Here is a 14,573-nt window from a genome sequence, read left to right as displayed (position 1 = left end):
TCTGAAACTGATCTGATAGCCACTGTTATCTGATACAGGCCGTGTTTTTTTTTTTTTTAAACATTTAGACTTCAGAGTGGTAAAAGCTCATTTTGGCTGCAGCGACTGTTGATCTCTATCTGTTTAATTAGATTATTTGGCTGACAGACAGGCAGGCTTTATCAGAAAGCCGGGGTCCCGTGTGAATGCTGAATAATTAATTGGTTTAATTATATTTAGTTCCACTCCTGATTCACAGGGAAGTTGTCAGAGATAAACCATAACCCAGAATCACAGCTCAGACCAAGAGATTTAGGAGAGATATAGACTGATCCTGGGCCAGTGAAAGAGAGAGAGAGAGAGAAAGAGAGAAAATCAAGTGCATGCCTTTCTGCTCTCAGAAATACAAAATATAAAAGAAATAGAAATCATATCCTTTAAAAAAAAACAACAACAAAAAAACAATATGTGTCCTAGTGTACAAACTCCAGAAATCAAACATCCAAGCATCTTTTATGCTTTCACTTCAAAACCTGCAGACAAGTGTGTCTTGTTGTCTTGGTTACACTGTGAAAAAAAAAAAAAACTAAAATCACAAGGCCTGTGTGGGTTAAATGTCAGTCGCCTGTGGATGCCGTTTAAGAGGCTTTTGCTTTTGAACAAATATTTGAACAAACATTTATACAGGGCTAACAAAAAAAAAAAAACACTTTACTATGCTGAAATAGATTAAATTAATTTCTAATTTATTTCACATTTATTAAACCCAGAATATCACAGGGTTAGTTTCACATTTTTTGTGTATTTCATAAAAAAAAAAAAAAAAAATCTATTTTTTTTATGTTTTAATATTTGTTATTTGTACTATGGTCCCTTCAGTGCTGCTTGGCGCTGAAGACGGCAGAGTGTGTGTGTAGAGTTTTGCCTCATTTTTTGATCTAATATACTAATATACAAGTTATGTTTACTAAAATTGGTCATAGTTTGTTGTTTATCATCATTTAAACTGCAGTCTAAGAAGCTTTATGAGTTCCAGGTGTAAAGGGTTCTTTTAAGTTTCATGTACGTCGCAAATGGTGCTTTATGGAAATAAAAATTGTGGTTGTGTGGCGCAGTGGATAACACCACTACCTTCCAGTGAGCTACCCCATCATGTGGGAGACTGGGGCCGTTCCTCAATCTGCGTTCTTGTCTGTACTTGTATTCTTGTATTCTGGACTCGGGAAATGTCTTATTTACCACAATGTAGGGGTTTAGACTTCAGATATATGGTTTATTTTCTTTTCATGCTCTGAAAGAGTGACATTAATTAAGTAATTAAGCACGCAGCTGTTCCAAGTACAAAATAAAATCCCTGCTTCCTCCCGTCCTGGGGAGTATGCACTCGCGAACCAAACCTACATTACCAAGTCCAATCTTGCCAAGTATGGGAGTCCAATTTGTATACTCCGTATTGAGAAACTTGGGGCTTGGGGTTCAATTCCCTCTCTGGGTGACTGAATGCTGTGCTACACCAATTAGAGTCCTTGGGCAAGACTCCTAACACTATGTTAGCCCACCACTGTAACAGGGATAACCTTGTAGGTCACTCTAGATAAGAGCATCAAAAAAATACCTTAAAAAAATAGTTTTAGTTGGAAACCACTAGTACATGATGTTCCTTTATTCTTCTAAAAGGTAAACTCATTATTTTTGGTGTTTTTCTACACTCATAGGAACCCACTAGTAGGTGATGTTTCTATATTATTCTGTAAGGGAACTCCATCATGGCTTGCTATGTCTTTTTTCTCTCTACAGTGTCTATTTTTGTACTTTTCAATAATTTAATCTCTCAAATAACCCTTTATAGCACCTTTAGCATTTTAAGACCGTATTCGTTACTTTGTTTCTACTTACTTTCTATTTTTCTTACAATAATAAGTGGGAAACCAGTTTATTATAAGCTATGCTCTTTTTTGCTTTCAGAAATGTCTATAATATGTGTATATATATATATATAAATGAATATATATTATGAATTCTACATTCCTTCTGAAACCATGACATTGCTTGACAATGAGTTTGCGTTAAAATGAAGGAATTACAATGTGCAGTTTGATTAAAGGCTTTTAAAATGATTTATGCCTGTCTTAGATTTATTTTAAACTGTTACAGAGTTGTTTTTATTGAATTATGAGTATCATTCAACATTCATTTCATGCCCCAAGCCCTGTACGCATCACCCACAGGACACAGCACAACAGGAGGAAACTTGTGTACATGCTAACAACTGCTGTAACATCCATTAATAACACATGCTGCTCTTGTCTAGTGTAGCTTAATCCAGACTCCTGTGATAGTGAGTAGTGGAGCACTGAGTTCAGCATGGTGTTCCTTAAGACTCTGCTTTAATAAGGAGTATTATATGGTAGGTTTATGTGATTCTGAGAACCTTTTAAGAACTGGCCTGTGATTCCACTGCTTTAAGGAGCCACTCACTACGTATGTAAATGTGAGCGTGTTCCACAAACCAGAAACAGAAGTTGGGGGGGAAGATTTGAACATCTTTTTTTTTTGTGTGCCGCTTGAACGCTCTGCTCTTTGGCCGCTCACATCACAGGTTTGCTGGTTCTAGAACATTAAGATTGTGAGGCCAGAACAACACTGACTTTTCTGGCTGAGAACTTGTGATTTTGAGTTGGAAAAGCAAAGAACCGTTTGGGTTTCACCATGCCGATAGAAAAGTGACACTGGGCAGATGCAAGAACCTTGTATTAACCCTCCTGTTATGTTAAGGGTCAAATTGACCCATCTTGTTCAAGTTTGAAGATCAAAAAAATAGTAGTCAACATTTTTTTTCATTCTAAAACTTTTTCTGCTTGCCTTAATTAGTGTACACAGCATATAATATGAAAATGATTCATCTCCTCCTGCGGAAAACTAAACTTAGACAACATTGCAATGTTATGTTTCATTGTTACATTAAACTACTGTTTTATATGTTTTACTTTCAAAAGTAATAAAGTAGGGAAACATTTAAAAATAAGGTTGAACGTGTATTTTTTTATGAAAAACGAGTGAATTATCCTAATTAAACCATTACATTACATTACATTTGGCAGAAGCTTTTGTCCAAAGCGACTTACAATAGTCAAGTACAAGAGTAATAGAAGTTAAAGGTAAAACATCTTTAGATAGGGCTTAAATGAGGTCGAAGGGAAATAATGGGATAGAGGAGTGAAGGAGGGGAGGAAGGAAAAGAGGTTAGAAGTAGTTAGTGAGTTAGAGGTGTTAGGAGAGTAAGAGCTCTTTGAAGAGCTCTGTCTTCAGGAGTTTATTAAAGATAGTGAGAGATTCTCCTGATCTGGTAGTAGAAGGTAGTTAGTTAGAGGTGTTAGGAGAGTAAGTGCTCTTTGAAGAGCTCTGTCTTCAGGAGTTTATTAAAGATAGGGAGAGATTCTCCTGATCTGGTAGTATAAGGTACTTAGTTAGAGGTGTTAGGAGAGTAAGTGCTCTTTGAAGAGCTCAGTCTTCAGGAGTTTATTAAAGATAGTGAGAGATTCTCCTGCTCTGGTAGTGGAAGGTAGTTTGTTCCACCTTTGGGGAACTTTGTATGAGAACAGAGTTCCTTACCTATTAGAGGTAAGGAACACTACTGCACTAAATATTAATTATATTGATAATAATTAGCAATGGAGTTGGTAATAAAATATTCACACTGCTTGTAAGTTGTTTTCTTTTCAGATAACTTTTGGGTAATTAAACATGTGATGGGTCAATATGACATGGGAACACCACTGCTGGTTCTGTTCTGACCAATGAACATAATAGGCGAGTTAATAAGTGTTTTTTTTATCATTTTGGTGCATATGTACAGTAGGTTATCTATAGTCATTCCAGCTACTGTATGTGCAGTCTACCGTCGCAACAAACAAACAAACAAACAACGAGTACTTTCTTAGTGACGTTAGTAAATGTGAAAATCAGTACCAGAGTGCGTAATGAGGGAGTAATGAATGAATGGGAGTATTTTGAGCGTTCTCTGAGAGTAATTATAGATCGGTTGCTATGGGCAGCAGCTCCCAGACTTGTCGCCATCCGGATGACTGGCTATTGCTTGACTGTACTGCAATTAATCATTTTGCCAAATGCCAGTGATTTCCTCGCTGCACACTGTGCGCGCCCGACTGTGTATGTGTGTGTATGAGTGTGTATATGAGTGTGTGTGTTTGTCCGGTGCGGGCCTTTGCTCTCGCATGCCGGGGCACGTAAATCGTAAAAGAGCATTAGTAAGTCATTTTCTGATGGATAGAGAGATTTGACCCCGATCTGCAAGAGTTTTCTGTCTATTTCAGCTCCCTGAGCGCCCAGCCCTGACTTTCCATCACACGGCAGCTCACGCATTCAGGACTCCAGCTCATGCATACATTACCCAGCTCTTTCAAATGCGGACTGCCGCGCTCCCCTGCACGCCAATGAACCTGAGCGGCCCCACTCCAACACGCTTTAATGAAGACCACTGGACCCCCACTGCTCTATTTTTACACCGCTCTCTGATAAGAAACATGGTGATATCAACCACCGCCGAGTTCCGAACAATGCTTTAAATCCACGGGACAAAGAGACGCGTAGAAGAGTGAAGATTCAGTCAGAGTAATGCTAATGCAAGAAAAGCCCGGGAACAAAAAAGACAAAAATATATATATAAAAAACGAGAGAGAGATCAAAGCTTCATATCTTCATCTCTTTCTTCTTCTCCTGCGTCTTTCTTTCTTTTCTTTTCTTTCTTTTTTTTCATCAGGCCCTGCGTCTTCTGTGCCGGCTGGTCTGATTGAAGTGATGGAGAGGGGGCTTACTGTACTTACCTCTTCCCTCTCATCCCTCCAGCTCCAAATGACATTTTTTACACGCGACCCTCGGATTGGTGTGATTTTCCAGAAGGAACGCATGAATCTCTTTTGTCTGTGCTTTGTGTGTGATGAATTTCTCATGACCTCCTCTCTAATCTCTCTCTCTCTTTTTTTTCCTCTCTCGCTCTCTCTCTCTCCTGCAGGTGACCTCCAGGTGTCCATCTCTCTGAAGAAGGTAGAGCTGAGCGTGGGAGAGTCCAAGTTCTTCACATGCACAGGTCAGTCCCATGCTGTGCAGCTGTCTAATACGCTTGGTTGGCTGAAATGACTGCAGGGAAGGACTCTACAGTGGAGATTTGGATTCAGGAAACAAAGCTCTGGGCAAAAGTTTTACAACATCCCCAGTATTGCGTGTGTTTACTATCATTTAAGCAATTTAGAAAAAGTCCAGTGAATAATCTCAGACATGTCTGAAGTACTAGCTAGCCAGACTTAGTAAAAGTACACGTAATCTATCAAAAAAGTGGCTTGAGTCGAAGTTGAAGAGTTATTTAAGCTCCACACTTAAACAGAAGTACTAAAGTATTCATCATTTTTGTACTTAAGTATTGTGTAAGTGGTTTATAATAAAATTTAGTAGTGAAGTACTAAAATTAAAATTACAGTACTGTGTTATTAGTGTATTTTACAGGAAGCAGTAAAATGTTCTCAGAGTAAAAGGCAGAACGGGAGCAGCTTTATCAAACCCTGTGACAGTGCAGAGCATCTCCCACTCTGGCTTTAGTGATAATGTGGGTTTATAATGATTCCTAACATTTTTATAATTGTAACGAGTAATGATACAGCACATAAACGATGTATTAGTAAACGAGTAAACGAGTAAAAATATGAGAACAAAAGTGAAAGTATGAGAAAAAAATGCCCCAGGAGAGTACAGATATGGCATTTTAGTATTTAAGTACAGTAGTCCAATTTGTATACTCCATATTGAGAAACTTGGGGCTTGGGGTTCAACTCCCTCTCTGAGTGACTGAATGCTGTACTACGCCAATTAGAGCCCTTGGGCAAGACTCCTAACACTATGTTAGCCCACCACTGTAACAGGAATAACCTTGGAAGTCGCTCTAGATAAGAGCATCAAAAAATAGTTTTAGGTGAAACTCACTAGTACATGATGTTTCTTTATTCTTCTAAAAGGTAAACTCATCCTTTCTGGTGTTTTTCTACACTTATAAGAACCCACTAGTAAGTGATGTTTCTTCATTCTTCTGTAAGGGAACTCCGTCATGGCTGCCTTTTTCTTTTTTCTCTCCACACTATCTGTTTCTGTATTCATAAGTAAGTGAACTTCAAAATTGCTTAAATAACCAAAAAGTATGAGAAAAAAAGTGAAAGTGTGAGAAAAATAATACTCCAGTAGAGTACAGATACGACATTTTAGTACTTAAGTACAGTAGTGAAGTAGTTCTACTTTATTACTATACATCTCTAAAAACAATACAGTACAGAAAAAGGCCAGTGACCTCAAATCCTACAAAAGTAAGCAGTAAACTGCTTTTGTGGTCCTTAGTTAGCAACTTAGTTGTAATGGAAGTAAAGTAAGCTTCTAAAAATTAATGGAAACAATTAACCCACACTTTGTCAGTATAACAGTGATGATGGTACAGAGTGTGTTATATATTCTGTACTACAGGATGTATATATATATATATATATATATATATATATATATATATATATAATACACCTCAATGCAAATTCAGATTGCTCTCATAATGTATAAAAACAAGTATTAATAGATAAAGCTTTATAAATATTGATGTTTCTAATAAAGCTTGATGGTTGTGAGACTTAAGAGTGATAGATGGAATAAATCTACTTTAACTTCTTAATTCTCTTCTTAAATCAGCCCCTCTTCTGCTGAACTGCATCTTCGCACATTTATGTTATTCTCTCAGGCAGTTTCATGAAGAATCCCCTGAAAAATGCTTTTCCTTCAGTGTGGATGAAGTTCCCTCATGGGTCAAGCACTTTTTGGAAGCTAAAATCTGCTGAGTGTGGGGGAGTCATTAAAAATATATGTACATTTCAAACGTTTGTTTTTAATTCATGCATATGAATCAGCTCCCCTATTTACACTATTTATAAGATCAAAGGTTTGTAGTTACATTTCTTCTGAAATTGGGAGACTAAATAAGAAGCTCGCTCACATTTTGCTGTAATAATAGGCTTTGCTCTTCTATAATGTCTGTGAGGGCTTGATTTAATTTAATGTTAAACTATCAGTCTGTGTTAACTATTGCAAATCAAATGTTTTACCGTTGCAAAACAGGAAAGAGAGACTGGTTAGCATTAGCTTAGCTGTCATTGTATCTTTTAACACTATACAGTCAAGCAGCTGCTGTTGGATGGACAGAAAGCTATAGAAATTATTTATAAAGTTTATTTTGTTTGTTTTATGGGGTGCGTTGGTTCCGTAGCCCATTTGCTAAGCTAGCTTTTGCATCGTTAGCTCCACTACATATTCACTGAGTATTAAACTTCTCAAAACAGATGCTCTTGACTAAATAAAACAAGTATTGACTATAAAAAACTCTTGTCTGAGAAAGCGAATCAAGTGACTGCTGTTGAAGACATAGAAACAAAAAACTAAACAGGTTTTCGTGTGTTTGGACTAGCTAGGCTTAGCTAAATGAGCTTAGCAAGCAAGCAAAACACCACAGTAGAGTAGGTTCAACTCTCTAACGTTTAGAAGATAAATCCTTTTATCGTTCTTATATAATATATCTAGTCAATAGAATGTTTGTTCACTGTTTTCAAGCGCAGCTTGTAAACTATAATGCTTGAGAACGAATCACTGCAAGTCAGTTGCAATCCCATTAAGTAGCTTATTTAATGTAATGGTAAAAAATGATGTACTATAATGTTTCCAATTGATAATGCTTAGAAAGGGCAACTTCATGGAAGTGTTAAACGAACCAAAATACTCTATAAAGTATTTAGGTGGCTCTTATCTGTATACCAAATCTAAAATACAAAACGCATTCTGGTTTAACATGTTTTTGTTTATTAAATAATAACATATGTTTTTTTTATTTATCATTTGGTGGCGTTAGTATTAATCTACAAAGAGTTACTTACTTGAATTTTTTGCCTCTTAATGTGTTTGAAAGCATCAGTGTCAAAATTAAAAAAATAAATAAAATCAAGAAATTTGGAAATATTCGTAAAAACATGATGAAACTGGCTCTCATCAGGACTGCCCCGGGAAAGGATAAGTAAGAGTTACCAGCCTCAGAACAACTCCGAACAATAACCCACACCTGATAATCATGAGTACAGATTTTCTTCACTATTAGAAGACTTTTTTTTTTTTAAATAAGAGAACACTAATAAGAGAGCACTAAAGACAAGTTTCTGAGAGTGGCTAACATACCAACACCTTCTAGCTCATCTTAACACTGGACCAAGTCTCAGTTTCAACTGTGAAGTAAAGACTCAGAGCTTCAGGTCTGGCAGTTAACAGCTGCGTCTTGTCAAGAGTTAACTACTTGAATATATTGCCTCTAAAAGTATTCAACGGAGAGCCCTCAGTAAGCTGCTGAACATCATGGACAATGTTCACCACCCTCTGTACAGCACCATCACCAGGCACAGGAGCTCATTCAGCGGCAGACTGCTGTCCCAGTCCTGCTCCACAGACAGACTCCGAAAGTCTTTTGTTCCTCAGGCCATAAGACTGTTCAACTCCTCTCAGCACAGCAAACTAAAGACTCTGTGAAACTTTTTCATTCCGGCCACTCTGGCCACACCATGGACACACCCCCAGCTATGGACACACTCTCAGACTTGCTGATGCCTAGAACACTTTTTATAGTTCTACCATATTTTGCACTAGTAGTTCATTCACTAGTTAATTCATCTACTGTTTACGTATCATTTGCACTGTTTACGTATCTTTTGCACTGCTTAATTTAATTTAAATTATTATATAACTGTATTTGCACTTTCTGTTTGGCTGACATCAGTTATCCTCACATTATGCACATCAACTGGTGTTCACTGTCTATTGTGTTCAACTGCACTACCTCCATTCTCCATCTCCATTACACACACACACACAAAGACTGTACATTTACACTGTATATTCTATTTCTTATTTGATTGTATTTATATGTATCTTTATATTTTATATTTTATCTTTTTTTAACTTTGTGTATTGTGTAACCTGCTGCTATCTATCTATCTATCTATCTATCTATCTATCTATCTATCTATCTATCTATCTATCTATCTATCTATCTATCTATCTATCTATCTATCTATCTATCTATCAAAAACATGATGAAACTGGCTTTAATCAGGACTGCTTCAGGAAAGGATAAGAAAGAGTTACCAGCCTCTGCAAGTTAACAGCACCCTAGATAAGAGCACCTTAATGCTTTACTGAGTATTTTGGTTTGTTTAACACTTTCATAAAGTGGGCCTTTCAGAGCATTATTAATTGGAAACATTATGGTACATAGTTTTTACCATTACGCTAAATAAATAAATAAATACCCTTAATACTTAATGAGATTGCAGCTGACTTGCAGTGAGTTGTTTTTAACACATCATTATTTAAAATACAGACTCAGAAATATGACTGGAGGTGCATGTGTATATTTTACACATGGCTCCAGGCTCTGCCCAGCAGGCTGCTTTTAACGGGACAGGGCATCCTGACCCCTGCTGGATGCCCTCCAGGTGATCGCTTATTAGTTCACCTGACTGGATACTTACGAAGCTGCAGATGTCTATACGCCCTTCAAGCCTGCATGTCAACCCCTGAAGCAGAATAAAGCTGAACAGGCAGCTTTGTTTTAAGAGAGATTCAAGAAAAAGCAACTTCCAGACTACATCTTTCTTAGATTAGTTATAAAGGAAAATATATTGTATTAGTTACGGATATGTCCCTGTATAGAATAAATGTCAGATATAGAGAAAAAAAAAGTAAGAGACCAATTAAAAATGATACGTTTTTTAAATCTTTGATTTTACCAAATTGAAAACCTCTGGAATATAATCAAGAGGACAATGGATGATCACAAGCCATCAAACCAAGCTGAACTGCTTGAATTTTTGCACCAGGAGTAAAGCAGCATAAAGTTATCCAAAAGCAGTGTGTAAGACTGGTGGAGGAGAACATGCCAACATGCCAGGAAAAAACAGGGTCATTCCACCAAATATTGATTTCTGAACTCTTAAAACTTAAAACTTATGAATATGAACTTGTTTACTTTGCATTATTTGAGGTCTAAAAGGTCTAAAAGACCTTTTTTTGTCAAATAAATGCTCTAAATGACAATATTTTTTATTGTCGCTTGGAAGTTTGGAACAGGCAAGTCATGATGCCAATAGCAAGGCTTAGCAGGATTGGAGCCACAATGCTATCAGGCACCTGCGGTTCTGTATGTTAGTCACAATTCTAAAGTCAGGGCTCAGTAGGGTTGGACCCTCAGTGCTAATGGACACAGCAGCCAGACTTGGAAGGGTTGTAGAGCTGCAAAAGTTGGTCTTTGTAGGGTTAGGACTTTGGTGACTGATATTGCAGCTGGGCTTGAAACATTTGGACAGAATAACTGTGAGGAAGGAGATGTGGCTCAATATGAAACATTTGTTTTGATCTGCGATTCTGGTGTTCTAGTGTGATATCTACTGGATTTTAAGTTTGGAGAAGATTAGCCATGATGCTAACAAACAGAGTCGGTAGGGGTGGAGCCATGATGCTATCGAATAGAGTAGGCAGTATTTGCAGGTTAGTCATGATGCTAACAGCCAGGCTCAGCAGCTTTGAAGCTGCGATGCTACCAGGGACAACAGCCTGGATCTGCAGGTTAGTCATGATGCTAACAGCCAGGCTCTGCAGCTTTGAAGCTGCAATGCTACCAGGGACAACAGCCTGGATCTGCAGGTTAGTCATGATGCTAACAGCCAGGCTCAGCAGCTTTGAAGCTGCGATGCTACCAGGGACAACAGCCTGGATCTGCAGGTTAGTCATGATGCTAACAGCCAGGCTCAGCAGCTTTGAAGCTGCGATGCTACCAGGGACAACAGCCTGGATCTGCAGGTTAGTCGTGATGCTAACAGCAAGCCTTGGAAGACAACCTAAATAGGGATGGAACCATGATTCTGACAGACACAGCAGTCAGGCTTGTAAAGTCAAAGATCAAGGCATGGTTGAATGATATAAAACATTTGTTTTATTCTGAGATGCTGATGCTGGTGCTCTAGTGCGCCATAAACTGGTCAAAGAAGCACAGTGCACTTTTAAACTGCATTTACTGCTGACCCTGGCCTTGAGTAGTGAAAACAACACTCAAATTTTATAAACCCCACTGCTTTATTATTTAAAAAGCTTTTCTAACAGAATGGGATCTAGAGCACCCCTACACACACAGGCATGAGTTCACAATGCCCAAGGCCCTGCATCATTTAGAGAATGGGGGGATGAAGCCCCCAGCGATGGACTGTGAAGCAGTGGAACTGCACTCTCTGGAATGATAGAGCACCACTGAGTATAATAATAAACATTATCCAATAAAATAATTCAATTTGGAATGAGCCGGAGATGTTTTTATGACTCAGAACCAATCATCTGATATCAGTACCTAAACCTTACTAATGCTAGCCCTCTTATGGCTAAATGCGATTCAGTCCTCATAGCATCCTCACTATTTCTTTATATAGCATGAAGCCTTTACTGCAGTAAATGGGGAGAAGCTCCCTATTGTTACTCACTGTTAATGTGTTGGAAGAAGCGTAGCATGACGCTAGAGAATTAGTGGCCCTCTTGCTCCGCTAATAGACTCTGGTATGCTGAGAAAGCTGTATATACACTGGATGCAGGAGCTTCACTGCTGGGATTTGATTCTGTTCAGCCCAGCAGAGCATTAGCGAGGTCAGGTACAGATGTGGCATGATCAGTTCTGGATCATCCACCTTATCCCAGTGGTACTTAATGCTTCTCCATCATTACAAAGAAGGTGATTTCACTACTCTATAGCTCTCTAGCCGATGCCTAGCATGGGCTGTACCGCATCTAAATCAACGTCTACCAAAACGTTGAAACAATATATTGTTCTAAAGCTTTTGAAGAGTTTGAAGCAGGATAGCCAAGATGCTAACAGCCAGATTCTGGGCTGGCAGAGCTGAAGCCACAGTGTTTCCAGAGCCAGCAGCCATCTGTAGGTTAGTCACAATGCTACTTGTTGGGATCGATACTCAAAAGAATGTATTACATGCCATCCATGTTTTGAGACAGTGAGACTGGGTCTGTTTACAAAATAAATCTTTGACATTATGTAAATATTTGAATGTGTGATTTAACTAAAATTATATATAATAATATTGTATAAATTAAGTTTTGTAAGTAACTGTAATTAGGTAATGTATTCAGCAACTAAGTAAAGTTCACTAAAAGAAAGGATTGATTTAGCAAAAATAAATTAAGTAAAGTATACGAAAGGAAAGGATTGATTCAACAAAAAATAATTTTGGTAAAGTTTACTAAAAGAAAGGATTGGCTGAAGTACATTTCACTTATTTACTCTATGTAACATTTAAGTCTTGAAACCAAGTTAAAGTCACTTAAATTTACATGAAATTAAATTTACTTAAAAAAAAGCAAATGCAAAAAGTTACAAAAGTTTTTTAAAGTAAAATTTACTCTACATTTTTTTTCATTGTAGTGCAACAGTGTTCATCATAATCAAAATAATTTCTGGCCTAAATACAAAGTGCTATGTGTAGCAAACACTGCTTTAAGTCAGAACCAAGACAATGACAGACACAGCATCTCGGCATGGAAGACTCTATTGTCTGTATTGTTTTGCTCTTAAGATTTTTAATTAATGCAATAATAAAAACAAAAACATCCAGCGTTATACGCTGTACTGTACTGTGATGCACTGAGGAACTGTACAGTGCTTGGAGTCCTTGGGCAATGACGCAAGGCATCAATTCAATGCAAGTGTATGTACCTCCATTAAAATCAATGGTTTAGATTTTTTCTTTTTTTAGGACTGCACAGTGTGGCATGGTGCACATAGTGTGAGTTTAGCCTTTAGACCCATGCAGCTGCATTCAACCAAAGCTCTTCAGAACTTAAAAAAGAAGAAAGAATACACCCTCGAGGCAACAACATCTTTATAACCGTAATAATATAAAATGAAATATACTCAAGAGCAAGATGGATGATCACAAGCCATCAAAACAAGCTGAACTGCTTACATTTTTTTCATTAGGAGTTAAGCAGCATAAAGTTATCCAAAGGCAGTGTGTTAGACTGGTGGAGGAGAACATGATGCCAAGATGCATAAAAACTGTGATCAAAAAACAGGGTTATTCTACCAAATATTGATTTATGAACATTTCAGCTTTATGAATATGAACTTGCTTTCTTTGCATTATTTCAGATCTGAAAGCTCTGCATCTTTTTTTGTTATTTCAGCCATTTCTTTTTTCTGCAAATAAATGCTTTAAATGACAATATTTTTATATGGAATTTGAGAATTCTACCTGAATTCATTGATTTGGGTGGGTGAATAAATATATTTGGCAATTGTGTGTACATTATCTTATCATACACTATGTAAGTATTGATATATAGTTCAAGAAAGACTTTCTGCTAGGTTTTGGAGCATTGCTGTGAGGATTTGATTGCATATTTGCTCCAACCCCAAATGTGTCAAACCCCAGAAGTGGGTAACATACAAGACACATTTGTAGTTTTGAAATATAAATAAATAAATGCAATTATAAGGAGCAGATATTACGGTTATCTTATGGAATGGTTAAATAACCATTTGTAGCACCTTTTAAAGCTTTTTAAATCTTACATTATTATATAATTGAATTAGCATTTCCAAGCTACACACCTTTTCATGACAGTAACAATATAGTTTGAATGTAGTTAAAAAAAATTAATGCAAGGCTTTATGCCCTCAAACCTTCAGTTTGAGGGCATAAAGACAACAGACATGAGGAAGCTTTGAGTAAATATCCCTGTCCTAATATGTACAGTCTATCCTTCATGCACAGGTTAGTGGGGATAAGTGTCCGGAGCTTTGTAATTGGTTAATCATTCCTTATTAAATCCTGCTGAGAGGTCTCACAATGGTCAATTGATTTCTCACTGTTTTGGTGCAGGCACAGCTAAAGGCATTAATTAAGAGTGACTGAGCAGCCAGTGGAGCTGCCTCTCTTGACACAGAGAGACCCTCACAGAGCACACACACACACACACACACACACACACACATGCATGCATCCTCTATGTGCTATTAAACCACCAGCTTCCCGCTGGCACTTTCAGTATCCCAGTCCCTCCGCGCTCTCTTTTCCCTGCTAACTGTCACTCCCATAAATCTCCAGTGTCCGTGCAGAGCCCTTCCCTGCACTTAACCAATAATCAAATCTGTATATTACAGCCATGAATACGTATGCCTCTCAGATATCACGCCTCTCAGGCTCGCCCATCTGTTCATTTCTGCATTTTTGTAATTCTTGAAGCCACAAGATCCCACAGATGCTAAAACATGCAGAAAGAAATGTCTATCCTGAGACATAAGAAGCCCACTGGACCCCAAGCGTACTGTATTAAGGCAGTACTTCAATGCTGCTTGACGTAAACGGTGTGTTTGATCTGCTGCTCGAGTTAGAGCTCATGAAGTGAAAGTGGTGTTTGTGTGGCAGAGCTCAAAAAATTCAACAATATTTTGTTTT

At 37.7% G+C, this 14,573-nt stretch overlaps 1 protein-coding gene across 3 annotated transcripts in view; it reads left to right on the top strand.

Moving 5' to 3' along the window:
• The window catches only part of ncam2 (neural cell adhesion molecule 2), a 317,305-nt gene that overhangs the window by 204,342 nt on the left and 98,390 nt on the right, over positions 1–14,573 (top strand). For all 3 annotated transcript variants that reach the window (XM_007227883.4, XM_007227882.4, XM_007227884.4), the window contains exon 2: positions 5,012–5,086. In XM_007227883.4, the coding sequence (XP_007227945.2) occupies positions 5,012–5,086 (75 nt within the window). The remainder of the gene's footprint in view (positions 1–5,011; positions 5,087–14,573) is intronic.

The sequence above is a fragment of the Astyanax mexicanus genome, chromosome 11 (genome assembly GCF_023375975.1).
Source record: "Astyanax mexicanus isolate ESR-SI-001 chromosome 11, AstMex3_surface, whole genome shotgun sequence".
NCBI lineage: Eukaryota > Metazoa > Chordata > Actinopteri > Characiformes > Acestrorhamphidae > Astyanax > Astyanax mexicanus.
The sequence above is the reverse complement of the archived record's forward strand: the minus strand, read 5'-3'. Positions and strand labels throughout refer to the sequence as shown.